The sequence below is a fragment of the Suricata suricatta genome, chromosome 8 (assembly GCF_006229205.1).
Source record: "Suricata suricatta isolate VVHF042 chromosome 8, meerkat_22Aug2017_6uvM2_HiC, whole genome shotgun sequence".
NCBI classification, from domain to species: domain Eukaryota; kingdom Metazoa; phylum Chordata; class Mammalia; order Carnivora; family Herpestidae; genus Suricata; species Suricata suricatta.
This window is the reverse complement of record NC_043707.1, coordinates 127,229,910-127,247,844: the sequence shown is the minus strand read 5'-3', so window position 1 is coordinate 127,247,844 and position 17,935 is coordinate 127,229,910. Positions and strand designations below refer to the sequence as shown.

General features: G+C 55.4%; 1 protein-coding gene across 2 annotated transcripts; it reads right to left on the bottom strand.

Moving 5' to 3' along the window:
- Nucleotides 1-11,712: 11,712 nt before the first annotated feature.
- MUL1 (mitochondrial E3 ubiquitin protein ligase 1) lies at nucleotides 11,713-17,929 on the bottom strand. Of its 2 annotated transcripts, XM_029948261.1 has the most exons (5): nucleotides 17,734-17,929; nucleotides 15,912-15,999; nucleotides 15,392-15,512; nucleotides 13,122-13,583; nucleotides 11,713-13,061 (listed from the first exon to the last, which is right to left on the bottom strand). In XM_029948261.1, exons 1-5 carry the CDS (start codon nucleotides 17,851-17,853, stop codon nucleotides 12,854-12,856), a joined length of 999 nt encoding a protein of 332 aa, XP_029804121.1. In that variant the 5' UTR covers nucleotides 17,854-17,929; the 3' UTR covers nucleotides 11,713-12,853. The 2 variants fall into 2 exon arrangements, with proteins under 2 accessions (XP_029804121.1, XP_029804120.1); XM_029948260.1 differs by having other exon boundaries at nucleotides 11,713-13,583.
- Nucleotides 17,930-17,935: the final 6 nt, after the last annotated feature.

The window sequence follows — 17,935 nt, the reverse complement described above, 5'->3', positions numbered from 1 at the left end:
GCCTCCTTCCCCCCCACGCCCCTCCCGCAGGGTGTTTACCCGGCCCCGGGCCGGTGCGCGCCGGACCCGCCGCCCGCTCGGGCTCCCGCGGGGAGTGGGGCGGGGGTTCCGGGGACGGGAGGGGGAGCGGACCGGGGACCTCACGCCGGGAAGAACTGATGGACGCCTGTCTCCCCGGAGGCCGGACGCTGGGGCGAAAGGTTGCCGGGCGCGAGTGCGACCCGAGGACGCCGCCCCCTCGCCGCCGGCCTCAAACCAGGGAGCTCCCTCCCCCCATCAGGCTTGCGCCCCACTTGACAGGCTCTGGGCGCGGCGCTTTGGGCCTCACACCCTCCCTCCCCCCACTGCGATCGTCCTGGAAGGCCCTGCTCCACGGCCTCGGCTCAGGGCTCGGGCTCCCGCGGGGCCTCGGGGTGGAGACGGAGGGGGGAAGGGAGGGGGCGGCCCCGCCTCCCGGAGGAGAGTGGAGCGCCTCATTATGCCGGGCTCGCCCGGGATGCCCGGCTCTTGGCGCTCTCCGGGGACGCCCAGGGCCTGCAGCCCTCGGCCCTGGGGTGAGGAGGGGAGGGGGGACCTCCCTGTCAGCAACAGCCTTGAGCCTCTGGGGAGAGACTGGCTTCTGAGCCTGGCAGCGGGCTCCGGGTCTCGGGAGGGAGACCGGGGCAGCACCCGAGGCCTGGGAGACGCAGCTGCCAAGCAGATGGTAACTCCGAGGGGGCAAGGTGCGTGAGGAGGTCTCGTTATCTTCGCCCAGAGCCAACAGCACCTGCTCTCCCTCTGGAGACCGCCCTCACTCCGCAGGGCCAGCCTGACCCTGGAGGGGCAGCCATCTCAAGGTCAGGCAACCTGCTGAAGGCAGGACTAGCCAATGCATCTCGGTTCTTCCCCCACCCCTGCCGTGAGGCTTCAACGGTCTCAGCGTGGTCACCTGCCCCTGGCCCCACCCTTAGTGAAAGAGCACCCTCAGGTGCACGCTCCCCTTAATTCTAGAGTTCCGGGTGGGAGACAGGTTGGAGGGAGAGGGGTGTGTGTTTTTAGCAACACAGCATGTGGTAGAAAGACTACCTGAGGAGAGCTAGCCCAGCCCCCTCCTCCAACTGTGCACAAGGTCCCCAGAGGCCAGGCACCTGGCAGAGAGGGGAGGAGGGGGGCTGAGAGATGGGAGACAGAGACAGCCGGGCAAATCGAATGGTGTGGAATGGGATTCAGGCCTGGGTTTGAATCCCAATCCCGTCATTTGCCATAGCTGTGTGACTCTGGACAAGCCGCCTCCCCTCTCTGAACTTCCATCATCTCAGGCTGTAAAATGGGGCATGCGGCTGGCCACCTGCCTGTGTGCCCCAAGGACTATCAGGAAGACAAAATGAAATCAGGCTCCTAGTGCTTCCTGAGTGAGAAAGAACGCTAGGATTTCATTCATTTTCACTTCAGAGCTGTCAGAGCTGGGAGGATTCTTAGGGATGATCTAGTTCAACCCCCTCATTTACAGAGCGGGGGAACTGAAGCCCTGAGAGCCAGGCTCAGGGGCTTGTCCCAAACCCCACAGCTGGTCAGCTTGGTCTGCAGCTTCCCTTTGCTTCCCTCCACAATCCACAGGCTCCATTCATGAAGGCTTTGCACAGTGTCCGCTTTGAGGTTAGCACCAGGCCAAATGCTGGAAGAGAAAACAAAAGCATAACAAGCAGGGCGATCAGGTGACAGCAAGGAGAGCTTACCGTTTGTATCCTGACTTCAATTTTTCCCCCAAAGCATTTCACATCCATTACTGACCTTGCTTCTCAAAATAAATACCTTCTGAGGTAGAAAGAAGAGCTGCGGCATCCCTGTCTAACTGAGGTTCCCAGAAAGAGGGTAAGTGACTTGCCAAGGTCGCAGGCTAGTGATGGAGCCGGCGGAAGCCGTTCTTCCCAGCTGTGGTTCCAGGTCCTGCTAGGGGGTACTTCACCTTGCCAGCAGCGTGCTACCCTGTGCTCCTCACACTCCCTGGTTCCTTCCTTGCTGCTGAGCTCCGAAGCAATTGACACACAGAGCACCTGGCACCGTCCTCCCTAATCAGAGGTAAGCGGAACAGCCCAGGGAGGGCTGACAGATCCCTGCACACACAGCAAGTGAGAGTAAGAAGATAAGCCGGCTTTGACACCCCATCTGGTTTTATGTTTTCCCTGCCTTGTTCCAAATAAGGTTAAAGGTGGCAGCATTGCACCTTCCCAACTCAGTACCCACCCCCTTCCTGAACTACACACTCCCCCCACCCCCACACACACCCCAGGCACCAGGCACTTGACAGCTATAAAAGCATTTTCATGACTTACTCCCTGAGAGCCTCCCCTTAGCCTTTAAAAGCTGCAGGACTGGGACAGTCAGGCCCGTTTCACAGCTAAGGGACCGGAAGGTTGACTCGCATCTCCAAGTCCACACTGCATGGACATTCCTCCACCTCGACCCCTTCCCAACTGTCTCCCTTACAAAGTCCACACTCGATCCTCTCTTTTGTCCAGGCTTCAGTGGGGCATCTCTTTATGCCGGAGCAGTAGACCTGGATACAGACCTGTCCAGGGGTTCCGTTCCTGCCTTCTCCAAAGCCGAGGCTCCGGCTCTGAGTCAGAGGCCCAGCCAGGGCTGTGTTGAGTCTGCCAGGTCCGGATGGAGGAATGGACCAAGTAAGACAGTGGAAGCAGCCGGCCCTGCTACCCAGCAAGGAAGACTAGCAATCCACATTCTAGTGCAGTAGTCCAGGGCGAAGGGGCCGCCATGTTCAAATCCCTGCCCTGGCGGTTCCTAGCTCCTTGATTATTTCACCTCATCGTGCCTCAGTTTCCTCATCTGTCAAATGGGAATGATAAAAATTCTATTTGGTCAGGCTGGTTCTAGGAAGGAAATCATACGTGTGTCATATGCCTCATCTGCAGTAAGTCTGGGATAAATGTAGTTATCAGTCTTAGCTGTTGACTTTTGTGGCCTTGAATAAGCTGACTCTCTCCTCTAGAACTCTGACCCCACATCACAAAATGGGAAACTTGAAGAAAGTCACACTTTTTCTCCCAAATCTAAAGTAGAGAAAACCTGCTTGAGGCGAAGGTGGGGGGACTTCCCCTTCAAACTTCATCTGAAAGCTCCTTCACTGGACCCTAAGCCTCTGTAGAGCTGAGGAGCACAGGACTGGACCATCCCCATGGCCCCCTTGGCCCAGACATTCTAGGGTTAAAGTAAGAGGTCTTCACAAGTCCCTGCTGAGCTTGGAGCTCTACCCCAGTGTGAGTGGGATAGAGAAAAAAGTCACCCCCAGCAGTACCTAGCACAAAATAGATGCTTGGCACACATTGGTTCCCTTCCCTTCTTTTCTACCCAGATGGGGAAACTGAGGCACAAGCAGCCACATCAGAAAGCGATGACAAAACTTAAAGAATGGGGCTGTTGGATACCCCAGCCGCAGGTACCTTGCCTCTGCCCACAGCTCAGGCCCCCTGGGCCCCATAGCCTTGCCAGGGCTGGCTCCAACCCTAGCCTTCGGGCAGCAGGGAAGGCCTGGATGCTGTGCTATGCCAGTGGCCAGCTGGTCACCTCCAGAGAGGCTAAGTGGCCTCCCAGCAAGGGACCACCACTCTGAGCCAAGGCTGGATGTGGACCATGTCACCCCCGCCCCCCTCAACTCATCAACTCATCCACCAGAACCTGAGTGTGCCCAATTCCCCAACTGGCCTTGACAGGCAGGGCCTCTGCCCCCTCCTCCCCACTTCATGCCCAAAGGCACGGACACACGCAGTGAGACAGAGAGAAGCATGTGAACTGGGAGGAGATGGTGTAGGCCTAGAATCAAAGAACAATAAGACAAGGGATAAGGATTCATTCATCTTCCACTGGGTCAGCAAATGTGTGTCGAGGACTTTTGTGTCAGCACCTTCCTTCCCCGGGTGCAACTCAAAGACTCTTAGCACCTTTTCTTAACTTGTTTAATCACCAAGACACTTTCTTTAAAAAACAAAAACAAAACATCTTACAAGAAATAGGTAACCGGGGCACCTGGGTGGCTCAGTCAGTTAAGCGTCCGGCTTCGGCTCAGGTCATGATCTTGTGGTTCGTGGGTTTGAGCCCCGCGTCATCCTCTGTGCTGACAGCTCAGAGCCTAGAGCCTGCTTCAGATTGTGTCTCCCTCTCTCTCTGATCCTCCCCCGCTCGTGCTGTCTCTCTCTGTCTCTCAAAAACAAAAATAAAAAAATAAAAGAAATAGGTAATGGAGACCCAAACTTTGTGCGCCCCCCCCCCCCCACAGAGCTCAATGTAAAGCCATCCCTAGAGTTCATCTGGTCCAACTCCTCCCATGCGGATGGGGAAACTGGGGCCCAGCGGGCGCCTGCTGGAACCAGGACTCGGGCTCTCCCAGCTGCAGCGCCTGGCACACCCAGAACTGTAGGGGGAGGGGAGCGGCACCGAGCACAACTGGTCAGAAAATAAAAGGGTTTTCTCAACAAGGAAGTCTGCTGCGTTTCTTTAAGATAAAATAAATAAAAAGGATCAGAGGGCAATCTATGTCATTTTTATTGTATCAACAACCCACAAAGGAAGAGTCCCACAGGCCCTTCAGGAACAGTGAGGACAGCTGGGAGGAGTTTAGGAGACAGATGTCACCAAACATGAGAGGGATGACGGGTGTCCTGACTGTGCTCTCCCCCGCCCTCATCACTCCACAGCCTCACGTGGGGGTTGAGGGGATGGGTCTTGAACTCTGAGAGACCAGGCTCTGCCTATAATCCCCAGCCCAGGAGGAGGAGGTGGGGGCCCTGGGGCGCTGTGTCTGGAAAACAACAGCCCCTCTCCAGCTGGGAAAGGAGAAGAGGGCAGCAAACAGGCTGGTGCCACAGTGCTCTTGCCTGTACACACGACCCTGGGAGCAGATGAGGGCAGGTTCAACCTTAGATCTGTGGACAAATGGGGGAGGCTGGGAACTGCGCTCTGGCTCTGAAGCCTGCATACTTGACCCACCCACTGGGCTTCTCCCAAGAGAGCTCCCAAGAAGCCCAGGGTCTGCTGACCAAAGAGCCCCTGACCCCACCGGAGTGCTGAGATGAGCTAAAGGGGACGAAGAAGGAGCTGACCCCAGCAAGTTCTGAAAGGGTCACCGCCACCTTCCGATCCCAAACTCCTACTACCCGATCACTACTAAGAGCTTACCCTGCCCTGGAATCATGCCAATGGCTGTAAACGTCTCTTCGCTCGCTGGCTCGCTCGCTGGCTCGTGATTATGGTGGGGAGGGACTGTCATCTATCTTATACCATCTGTAAGGGCCTGAGGCCAGAAAAGTTGAGCAGCAAGCCCAAAGCTGCAGAGCCCAGGAGAGGCCGCAGGTCTGATGCAAGGGAGAGCTCCCAACTGTTGGGCAACACTGCCTCCCTGAGGACACCTAGGAATCAAGAGACTCTTCTGGTCTCTGCACCTCAGGCTACTACCCACAGATGTGGAGGGGGTGTAGATTAAAGAGTCTAACCCTCTTGCAGGCTGAGGACTCCTTGGAAATCTGATAAAAGACAGGTTCTCTTTTCCAGAAGCAGAGAGTTGTGGACCCAATTTCCAGGGGATCTCTGCACCCTTACGTCCCCTTGAATGAAGAACGAAGGACTGGTCCTATAAAGGACATTCCCCACCAGTCTTGTGTGACAATAGAACACCTCTGGGCCCTCACCCCTGACTCCCAGGGTCGTGTGTACATGCAGACCTGTGGCGGCTCAAGCCTGAGCAAAGGAAAATGGCCATTGACTTCTGAGCCCGCTGAGAGGCTGTGCATGGCTCTGGACACTTCTGCCTCCATGGGCTGCTATTCAAGCACTTTCCTACCCCATGGATGCGATGTCGTTTACCGTTGGCAGGGTAGAAGAGAGACACTTTCCACCACACGGAAGGGAAAAGTCAGCCCCGGACAAGAAAGGTGAGCTGCCTGGCTGGAGACAGAGCCATGACCAGGACCCCAGGTCTCCCAGCACAGAGATCTGTCTTCTGGACCTGGTGAAGAGCAAGCGAAAGAGGCTAAACCAGGAGGCCCGAGGTCACTCCCAGCTACAGCCCTTCTTCAGTGATGCTGAGGCACTGATTTCCCTCTCTGAGCCACAATTCCTCTCAGTTATAAAATGAGGGTAACCAGATCGGCCTCAAAGGGAGATTGTGCAGATCGGACGAGGTGCTGTTGGGTCACTAAGATAAGAGCTGGGGACAGCTCCATGCAGTGAGTCTTGCTACCCCAAAGCCGGCCAGAGGTGGCCAGAAGGGCCCTTTCTTCCAAGGAGAGGAACTTCCTGTGTAATAGGGAGGGTGGAACTGAGGGGCAACGACCGCACGGTCACAGGGGCCCCCCCCCGCTCCTGCCCTGCCAGACCCTGGGGAAGAAGGAAACCCTGTCTGTGACAGCAGGTGCCAGGTACAGGAGAGAAATATGGACAGGGAAACAGACCCTCAGAGGCAGAGAGTCTAAAGGACGCCTGGAGGAGGAAGACACCCCAACACACACTGGAAAGCAAGAGGCAAGTGGGGCAGACAAGCGGCAGGACTGCCGAGTGCAGCTGATGACAGCTGTGTCTCATACAAGAGGCAGCAGAGAAGGGGACAGAGGAGCTGGGCACGTGGATGAGGGGGCAAAAGGCAAAGACAGGACAGACAAGACAAGAGGAGGCAGAGCAGGTGAGGCTGAGAGAAGCAGGATTTCTCCACTGAAAAAAGGCTTCCGGTGGAGGGGAGAATCTATGCCACACGATTTTTTTCAGCATCCTTTACCAGTATGAAGTCATCTGGGTATTTTAAGAGCATGTGATGCATTATGCATATCTCATTTTTGTTGAAAGAAGCCATGGTTACTGTATTTAAAGATGTGAATGCCTGGAAAATTATCGGGGGAGAAATGCAGGATTTTGTACCCCCCTCCTCCAGAATTTTCCAGGCTTCTCAAAACTTTCACATCTGCGCCCAGCTTCTTGGTGAGTTCAGGCAGAGAAAGGAAGGTGAGAAAATCCCCGATTCTTCCCTTTCTAGGCTGTGGCCTGCTGGACCTTGGATCGGCAGCCCAGGATCCTCCTCTGACTGGGCGCCAGGCCTCTGAGGCCCGTTCCCCACCCGAAACGGAAGAGAAAATTGACCTTTGGAAACCGGGCCTTGGTTTCCACCAGTCCTCCAGCCAGCCTCAACCATGGGGGCACAGCGCCACCTGGAGGTCATGACGGAAACTGCAGCACTAGGAGGGACGGCCGGCAGAGTCCTGGGGCAGGAAAGGTAGGAAGAAATAGACTACCGACCAACCTACTGCAAGCATGTATGAAGCTCCCCGCTATAAAGCACCTTAAATACTAGAAAAAAGGAGGGTACTGGAGGCCTGCAACTGTGGCAATTTGGACATTAAGATTAATATGACCTCATTTGTCACTCCCTCCCCCCAGCCTAGAGAATATTCAGGTTCACCGATACAAGGTGCCTGGCACACTAGGTGCCTACTAAATGCTTGCTGAGTTCACCTGTGGCTCTCCAGAGTGACGGCCCAATCCTGGAGGGATGTGAATTTGAGGAACGTAATGGGAGGCAATAGCTCCAGAAGGAACAGAGGATAAAGGGCAAGGGATGAAGGCCTCGGGCTTCACCAGGTGGACCCTCCCCCAGGTCCAGTGAGCCCCTCTGCCCAAAGCCTGTGTCACTAGCTCAGCCTCCTGTGCCCTGCTCTTGGGGAAAGGAAATGCCAGGTCCCTCGGCTGGCATCTGGAAAACAATAAGGCAGCTGCAGGGGAAGTGACTAATGAGCACTCCAGGGAGCAATTGAGGACATCATACATGGAAACTTCTCTCATACAAAATTGATAAGTTACCACTATCTAATTAGAGAGAAAATGTGCTGATCTCCCCAGCTTCGTGGGAACATGGTCCTGAGGTTGTTTGTGGGTGGCCGGCCTGCAGAGGGCCCACATCTCATCTGTCAGACTAGCAGCCCGGAAGAGGGCCTCAAACTGCCCTCCTCACTCCCTCATCCATTCCCGTTTCTTAGAGGCGCCAATTGTCAGAGCCGGATGGAGACCTGGAAGGCTTCTAATTGGACGTGCTCCTTTTCTAGACAGAGCTGAGGCCCAGAGAGGTTAAATGACCCCATTGAGATGACACAGCAACACAGCCGGGACCTGAACGCAGGCCAGCCTCCATGTCGCCAGTCCAGACTATTTCCCACCACAGTGACATTGCCCCAACTTTCCTGTGTGGAATCCTCAAGGTTCTGGTCAGCTCGTGGGATGTGATGTATCTCTTACACAATTTACCCATGTTGGCTTGAGGGCCTAAGAGAGGCTCTTCCCTCACGCCTCACGGCCAAGTCATGGCCCACATCTCTGGTCCAATAAGCAACACCGCCCCCAGGCAGCCTCCCAGGACTGTGTACCCCACATCGATCTCACTCACTAGTCAACTCACCCACGCCACGTACAGTCATTGCTTAAACTCTTGGGCTTGGAGTCAGAATGCCTGGGCTTAAATCTTGTGTCTCTTGTGAGCTTGGCAAGGTCCCTGACCTCTCTGGGTCTTGCTTTCCTTTTCTTTAGCGGAAGAATAATACAAACACGTAACGCGCGATGCGGGTTAAATGGCATCGGTCACGTGCAGCATTTGGTGAGTACCTAGCAAGGAGCAAGCCTCACGTTAGCTCTAATTAGTGCACAGTGACAACCAAAACATTGTGCCTGACGAGGAATAAGATACAGATCCTGCCCAAGACATGGGCAATTCGGTTAAGGGCAGGAGTGAGAGGACGGTATCAGGCAATCTCAGGGGAGGGGGCCCCAACTCTGCCTTGGCATCCAGGGAGGGAGGAGACAGCACCTAAAGCTGCCTGAGTAGGGTGAGTAGATGGTAGCAAGGTGAAGGAAGAGCCGGGGTTCCAGAGACAAGACTCAGCGCGGCACATTTCAGGAGCCTCCGTGCCCGTGCGGCCAGAGCCACAGGCGTGAGAGACAGGCCTGCAGAGGCTCGGAGAGGTGGCCAGGGGCTGGGCCACAGGGGCCTGCAGACGTCATGGAAGAGTCGGGGCTTGGGCCCGGAGATGACAGGGAGCCTGGGGAAGGGCTCTAAGCAGAGAAGAGACACTATCAACTTGGTGTTTCAAGTAGGGCCTTCTGAGCTCTGTGGGGTACATCTCCTCTGCTTCAGCAATGGTACTGCCCTTGGTTGGTTTACTTTGAATGGTCAGGGAATCTGCTGGAACTAGGCCAACTTCAAAGGCCCATCCCAGCTACGCTGCCGTGTGAACGGCGCGTATTCCCAACTGCTGAGTCCCCACCCCTGTCCAATGGGGTTTACTGCCTTTCAGACAGTTGGGGTTTATTACAGCTCTGAGCCCTTGGAGGATAGAGCCTGCTTTATTCATTTTTGCATCTCCAGGTACAGGGTACACATTTAGCAAATGTTTGTTAGATGAACAAATGCTCATCGGTGATATCAAACCCTTCGTCTGAGTATCCCAGAGGCCCTGTGGGATCAGCATCAGAAAATCACTCAATTGGGATTTTTGTGGCCTGAGACCAGAGTGATAAAGGCTGTCAGACTGGCCACATTTGTTGTGCTGTCGTTTGCCTCTTAATTTTTCTGCATGTTTTTAGTTGTTTAGTTGTTCCTCATATTGTTGCTTCCAGAATATCCTATCATAATTCTGAATGAATAAGGATTCTGAAGACATGCCTTCCAGCTCCTGTTTCATCAAGATAAGCTAGGGAACCCGAAAGCCTTCCCCTGTGGTATGAAAGCCACGGTGTGACTCGTGACTGCTAAGGTGCTGACTCGCAAAACGCTGTGTCCGGAATACTCGGTTGTCATTTGGACAACTTCCCTTCTTAGCCTCTCAGGCTCAAGGTGATAAAAGACAAAAGGTGTAGGCATTACAGTCAGACCTGGGCAGCCTTCATATGGTCTCCCCTGCTTGCCTGCCCGAAGTCTTAGAAACAACGCCTATGAGGAGGCTAACACTGGCCGGGTCCTGAAGATGTGTGGCTGTAAGCAAAAACGTCACCCTGCGGAGCCTCACTTTTCTCATTTGTGAAGTGAGGATAACAAAATCCACTTTGAAGACCAAGCGCATTAATGCAGATGAAGTGCCTCAAAGATACTGGAAGCCAGGAGTGACTGTCCAAGAGGACTGCTCTGAAAGCTGCCTGCCTAGGATTGAAGGGGTGAGTGTAAGAGTTGAATTAGCAAAGAACTGACAACTCACAACTGCCCCAGGGTCAGTCCAGAACGAACTCCTGTGTCCTCCCCTCCCCGTCAGGCCCTGCTCGCAGCCTGGGCCCCCCGTCTGGCGTAGGTCCCGTTCTTCCCGCCTGGAGAGGAGGCTCCCGGGGTGGAAGGTGGGACCGGCCACAGGCGAGCGACTCTGCGACCGTCTCGGCCTCAGCTGGGCTAGCAGCTTGCAGGGACCTCAAATCCAGAACCTGAGGATACATGTGCCCGTGCTCCCAACCAGCTGTCACTTCCCAGCGGAGGGCCAGGGTGCTGCTCTGGTCTGCCCTGGCTCCGCTCGGGAAGGCACTTGGGGCAGAGGTGATCTGCCCAGATGTGAGAGGGGGCGGGGCGGAGCAGGCCGCCTTCCCTCTTCAGTCCCTCAGTCTGGTTTGCTCACGGCATCTGTGCGGAGGGCTGACTCCGGAGACGCTCGCCCACACCCACCCCAGGCGCCGCATTCACCCTCTGCCAAAACCTGAACCTCAGACAAAGGGCTGATGGACAGGACAAGAGGCGCAGGTGTCCTCAGGGTGATGGGTCACCCCCCTCGCCCCGCCCGACCCCCAGGGCAGCTCCATGGACACCCAGTCTTCCCACCTCACCGGACAGGACTCCCGTGTGTTCTCACGCCCGCCGCCCTGCACAGCTGGCCCCCCACTAACACGGGAGTGCCGCCTGGTGGATATTCCTGCGCACATGGAGGATCCGAGCCAGCCCCACCGCCAGTGAGCCGGGGCGGGGGGCGCTTCGCCAACATCTTGGAGCGTAGAGCCCGCACCTACCTGCTACAAGCCCCAGCCCCGTGCCCCCGCTTCTCGGGCCGGCTCCGTGACTGAGCCGCAGATTCGCCATGAGACGCTGTGGCTCGGTCAGGACTAACTACCTGGAAACCGAAGCTTGAGAGGGCGCAGAGTACAACACTCCAAATGTCCGTTTCTGGGGCACCTGGGGGGCTCAGTCAGTTGGGCTTCCGACTTCGGCTCAGGTCATGATCTCACGGTTTGTGGGTTCAAGCCCCATGTTGGGCTCTGTGCCGACAGCTCAGAGCCTGGAGCCTGCTTCGGATTCCGTGTCTCCCTCTCCCTCTGCCCTTCCCCTGCTCGTTCTCTGTCTCTCTTTGTCCCTCAAAAATGAATAAATGTTAAAAAAATTTTTTTAAATACATAAATGTCAGTTTCCTCCCAGCTGGTCCCCAGCCCCCACCACTGTCTGTCTCCCTGCCCCTCTGGTCACGACTTCTTCAAAGACGGCTATTTCGGTGAGGCCAGCACCACCTCCAGGCTGGCCTCCAGAACGCCCTCCCCCAGGCCTCCGCCTCCCAAACAGCCCACCACTAGTGGGAGCCCCGAACCACCTCTCTGCAGGGGAAGAAGCACACTCAGAGGCCTGGAGGTCTCTAGATCATTCCACCGTGGTGGGATTCAATTCCATCCCGGCAAGCCTCAGCCTAACCATCGAACTTTCGCTGACAAAGCAACAGGCTAACACTTGGCCGTAACGTGTTTAATTTGTGCTGTCCACACTGGACACTCTGTAGAACTGAGTCAGCCCCCTGAGAGCACCCCCGCCGCCCCCCCACAGAGGAGGATGGGGATGAATATTCAAAGCCTGGGAAGGGAGGAAAAGCAATACCCAACTGTGACTGCCCGGAGGAGGTGGTCTGGCAGGTGGGGGGTGAACAGCAATCCCGGAAGGGGTGATGTGCTTACACCCACAGGACGTGAACTTCCCCATGGGAGGGGGCGGGGCCCCGAAAAGGCTCTGTGCTCAGGGCGCTGGCTGACTGCTTGTCCTGGCTGCTTGGAGACGGCCAGGAGGCCCGGGCATGGCGGCAGCGGCCTCTTTACTTCCTTTCCAGCTGAGCTCAGGCAGGGAGAGCCGGAGCCAGCCCTCGGCACCCGCTGGCCCCGGGAAGTCCCCATCAGGGCCGGAGGTGGGCTCCAATGGCCCTCCCTACAGGTCACCAGAAGGGCCGCGGCCAAGCTGCCGTCTTCACCGCTGGGGACCGCAGAACAGCCCAACTGTCCCTTCACGTGACCGCTCTTCGGCTTGCCGACCAGTCCGCATCTTTCAGGTAGAAGGCAAACGCCAGACTTCAGTCTCTTCTGACCTGAGCCACATGTGCACACATTTAAGAGGTCAGCCGGTGAGGGAGAGGGACACGAGTGACACGCGCAGTCTGGCTCTTTCTCCTGGGAGTCTCTTCAGAGGCAGCTCCTCCAGACACACACCACACCCAGAGCCCAACTTTCACCTCCCTGCTGGCTGAGTCACTCAAGGCTCAAGTCCATGGGAACCAGCAGTTCCCAGGAAAGGACCAGAAGACACCGGAACAGAAGAGCTGGAGCTCACTGGCTCGGGCCCTGGAGCGATGAGGCCTGTCAGTCACCACACCCAGCCAGGGCGGGGCTGGGACTCCCAGGCCTGCTGGAAGGGCCCCCCCGGGGGGGGGGGGCAGCACCCCAGTGCAGAAGCTGTGAGACCCGGAGGGGCCCCCCAGCGCCCTCCCTCAGGGGCGCCTGGGATGACAGCTGCCCCCAGCACACTCTCCTAAAGGCCTCAGACAAAGATGCGTGAGGAGGGGGCGGGGAGGGGGGTCCCCGCGTCCACCTGTGGGGCGTGGGGCTGTTAGCTGTAGAACAAGGGAATCACCCGGGCGATCTCCTGTCTGCAGATGGGGCACCGCTTGGGCTCCGGCAGGGCGCGGTAGCACTCAGTGCAGGAGCAGACGTGGCCGCACTCCAGGAAGACGCAGGACTTGAAGCTGCTCAGACACACGACGCAGGCGTTCTTCAGCCCCTCCCTGTCCTCGGGCTTGGCGCGGCTCAGCAGCTGCGCCTCGTGCTCCTGGAACTCCTTCTCCATCTGCCTGAGGCGCAGCCGCTCCTGCCGCTGCAGGTAGTGCTTCCGGAGCAGGAAGAAGAGGGCCGCACACGTGGCGAAGCCGAAGACCAGCGTCAGCACCTTCCAGAGCCGGACGCTGGACTCCTGCCTCTGCAGCAGGCTGTCGAAGTCCTGGCTGCTCAGATAGTACTGCATGCCCTGCTTGGGCGGCTGCAGGCGGACGGAGCTGCTGTCCAGGACCAGCTCGCCGACCCCTGTGAGCGTGGCCCCGACCTTCAGCATCTCCTCCGTCTCCTGGATGCCCTTGGGCCGCTCGCCACTGATGTAGTGGCCGATGACATCAGTGAAGGACTGGACGGAGGGGTGGAACTTCTTGTACACGGTCTCCAGGCCCAGGTCCTGGGCGTCCAGGGGCTTCAGCACGCGCACGGCCACAGCCACACTGTCCTCGTGGGGCACCAGGTCAAAGGGCACTGTGTTGGTCCTCTGGTGGATGATCTTGGAACAGTCATTCCTAAAACAGCAAGAGAGCCCCAGAGAAAATAAAGGCCAGCAAACACCCCACGCCCAGGCAGACAGGGGGCCTATATGCCAGGACAGGATCAAGTTTGAAATGACTAGAAGAATACACATAAATCACCACTTTCCAAGTGCCTCATGATAGGGAAGCTGAATTTTTTAGGTTCTCGGGCAAGTCCAGAGGGCACTAAACACTGTCAGAGGTCACCTCTACCATTTATTTCTCTTTGCCACATTCAAATAAACATCTAATTTCTTTTATTTTTTTTTATTACATTTATTTATTTTTGAAAGAGTGAGATAGAGCATGAGCAGAACAGGGGCAGACAGAGAAGGAGACACAGAATCCAAAGCAGGCTCCAGGCTCTGAGCAAACATTCGGCACAGAGCCTGATGTGGGGCTGGAACCCACCAACTGTGACATCTCGACCTGAGCCAAAGTTGGACACTTAACCGATTAAGCCACCTAGGCACCCCAAGAACATCCAGCTTCTTTAAAAAAAAATTGAAAATAGAACTACCACAAAGGTGCCCGGGTGGCTCAGGCAGTTAAGCACCTGACTTCGACTCAGGACATAATCTCACAGTTCAAGTTTGAGCCCTGCATCGGGCTCTGTGCTGACGGCTCAGAGTCCACTTCAGATCCTGTCCCCCTTTCTCTGCCTCCCCAACCCCCCACCTGCGTGCAATCTCTCTCTTTCACAAAATAAACATAAAAAAAAAAAAATAGAGCTACCATATGATCCGGCAATCCGAGTCTCGGGTATACATCCCAAAGAATTGAAATCAGGATCTCAAAGCGGCATCCACACGCCCGTGTTCACTGCGACATTCCTCACAGGAACCACGGTGGGGAAACAGCCGGGGCGCCCACTGGCAGATGAGTGCTTAGAGCATGACACACGTGCAGCGGCATAAAAAAAAGAGGGAGATTCTGCCCTCTGTGGCCACAGCAGGGATGAGCCTGGAGACATGACGCCGAGCGAGCGAGCCCACTCAGCAGAAAGACAAATGCAGCACGATTCCACGTATGTGAGGACCTAAAACAGTCACACTCAGAGAAACAGAGAGCAGAACGGTGGTTGCCAGGGGCTGGGCAAGGAGAAAATGGGAGTTGCTGTACATTGGGTATAAAGTTTCGGTTACACGAGGTAAAGCAAGTCTAGAGATGCACCACACAACTTTGTGCCTGTAGCTAAAAGCCCCGCCTGCCACACTTCCAACTGCATTAGAAGGGCAGATCCCCGGGGCGCCTGAGTGGCTCAGTTGGTTAAGCCTCTGATTTCATCTCAGGTCCTGATCTCACATCCGTGGGTTCAAACCCCACGTCTGGCTCTGTGCTGAGAGCTCAGAGCCTGGAGACTGCTTCCGATTCTGTGTCTCCCTCTCTCTCTGCCCCTCCCCCTTTCGTGCTCTTTCTCTCTCTGTATCAAAAAAAAAAAATACAACACAAAACAACAACAAAAAAACCTAGGATCATTTGGAAAAGGGGTTGTCTGCATAATGGCACAAAATCGTAATAAATGCTGAATTCGTTAATTCATGCCATAAACTGGTGGTTCTCAAAATTCAATGGGCAAGCCAGCAGATCCCCCCCCTTCCCCATTGTGCAAATGCTGGGTCAGGAGGTCTGGAATGGCAACCCAGGAACCTGCATTTGAACAGGTGCCTCGGGGGCTGTGCGGGGAGAGGTCCTCGGCCCACATGCAAGCACGCTGTGGGCGTGAAGGCCCTGGTCTACGCGGGACAGGGGCATCGGAGCCGACCAGCCGCGAGGTGCGGGGGGCCGGAGCGGATGCGTACCACAGGTGGGTCGTTCGATTCCACACCATCTTGTGCTCCTGCAGGGTCAGCCGCTGGATCACCCCCTTGCAGTTCTCCACGAACTGGCTGTTAAGCGTCTCTTTAACGGATCGGACAGCTCCTAAGTGGAAACAAATTATTGTCCTTCTGAAGACGTACTCTGCCCTCTCTTTTTGAGGTGATTTAAATTCTGTCTTTAGTTTGAGCTTCACTAATCAAAGTGATGAAAATGATCTTCATGGCAAGTGATGTTTCGCGGGCGCTCTGCTAAGCGGTTTACACGGACCCCTCATTTCAACAGCCCTGTGAGGGAGGAATTCCTTTACAGATGAGGAAGGGGAGGTTCAGAAAGGCTGGGTAATCGCCTCAAGATCACAGGGGAAAGACCCAAGTCTTTCGGACCCTGAAGCCCAAGTTCTGGACCACTGCCCCAAGGCTACAAAAAACCCTTAACATTAGCCAAGGTTTTATCAAACTTTTAAAAAGAGGGAGCTTTCAATGTTACAGTAAACACACATACCTTCGATGACAGCATAAGGCACACATTTTCCCGGAGCTTCTGAGAGAATGCTCTTCAAGTCTTCCCCTAGGTGGATTCTTTTCGCTCCCTACATGCACACAACACATCAATCTGACTGATGAACACTGCACGGTCTACTAAAGCTAAAGGCCGAACAAGGAAGCGACTATTTGCTTTTCTCATGTCGAGAGAATGAGGAAGTCAGGCGGGAAGGAGACTGTGGAGACTCAATTCCCAGGCTCCGTCCCCAGAAGGTGCCCCACGTAACCGGTCACCTGCCGTCGAGAGATGGGGGGCTGCAGACATTCTCTCTCCAGTCACCGGAAATGTACTCTCCTTTGCATTTTAACTTTTCTGGGTGAAAATATCCGAGGGACTTATCAGGTTTCATACCATGGACTGAACATAATTTAATCTCTTCTTGATGACACCGAACCTCGCATGCCAAACATGTGGCAGTGGCCTGAGGGCGGGGTCTCAGCGCCACTCTCCCGCTTTCCCGTTCGCTGTTCAACCTGTGGGCAAGCAGGTGACTGCAACTGTCACCTCCCTGCTCCCCTCCCATTCAGTTTCCAACCTGCTGCGCATGGGGGCCGACCACCTGCTACACCACAAACAAGACAAAATTAATAAAACTGATGACCATTTCCTGAGCATCCATGTGCCAGGCACTGTGGGATTCCAAAAATGCCCCTCGGTAGCAGGCATTTCGCTGAAAACGATATGATGCTGAGCGAAGTCAGGTTTAGGAATCCTTCTTCAAATAAACGTCAAATTACACCCTGTGATATTGTGACATTTCAGCCAAAAGGAAATCCACAAACATTTACTCAACATCTACCACTTGTCAAGCACAGAGTTAGAACCTAAAAGGAAAGACAGAAAAAGGATCAAGACCACCCTGTCTCCGACCTAAGGAAATCCATCTCTCATGGGCCAGACATTCACCGTAAAGCAATGTGGTCAATCAGAAAAAAAAAATCCTACACTTGTTGTCAAAAGATCTCACTTTAAGTCCCAACCAGACCAGCTCTAAGACCTTTTCCTCTGACTTTCAATTTCCTGTTTTATAATCTGGAGGGAATTGTCATGCTCTCTACCTCAAAAAAATTATTGTGAAGGCAAAAAAAAATAAAGAACAAGATGAGATTGTGCTAAGCTGTAAAGGGCAGCCCAGGAAAAGTTATTCTTAAAATAACTAAAATATTAAAAAGGGAAGTCTGTAGAAGCAAGGAACTGAGTCGTTACATAAATGGGCAAAGCTGAGGACTTCCGCGCTTGCTGTTCCCACCGTCTGAACTGTTCCTCCCCTAGACACCTGCGCGGTCCCCCTCACCTCTTCCTGGGCTCTGTTAAATGTCACCTTATTTAAAATAGCAAACCTCCCTTTCTCCGGCATTGCATTTCCTCTCTTCCCCACATTATTTTGTAGTATTTTTCTCCCCATCTGTCACACCATCTGATGCACCTCTTATTGTCTAAGTCTGCCTGTACCAGAATGCCATCTCCGTGAGGGCAGGGGCCTTAGTCCCTTCTATCCTGCGGTACCCCCAGGGCCCGGGGCAGAGTCGACGGTCAGTAAGTTACTTGTCGAATCAAGTCACGAGGTCGAGATTCTGGGCAACGAGCGGGACTTCGGAGAAAAGGGGAAGTGAAACGTTTATTACGAAACCCGAATTCTGATCCTAACTCCTCCAGTGACCGGCGGAGCGACACCTGTCGGGGCCGGTTTCCTCTTTGAACAGGTTCCGACGCTGGAGCGGCCCAGCAGTACCCGGGGCAGGGGCGACCCGGCTGAGGCCAGGCTGGCTCCAGCACTGACCTTGAGCTCTTGGGCGACCTGGGCCTTCTGCCGGTACACGGAGTACAGGATGGCGGTGACGACAGAGCTGGTGCCCAGGAGGATGACCTGGCCCAGCGAAGGCCGCCCTCCGCTCTCCATGGCCGCGCGGCGGCGGCGACGCCGAGGTCAGGCCGCGCGCCCCCCGAGCTCCGCCGCCCTCCACCCGGGACCGCGCCCCTGC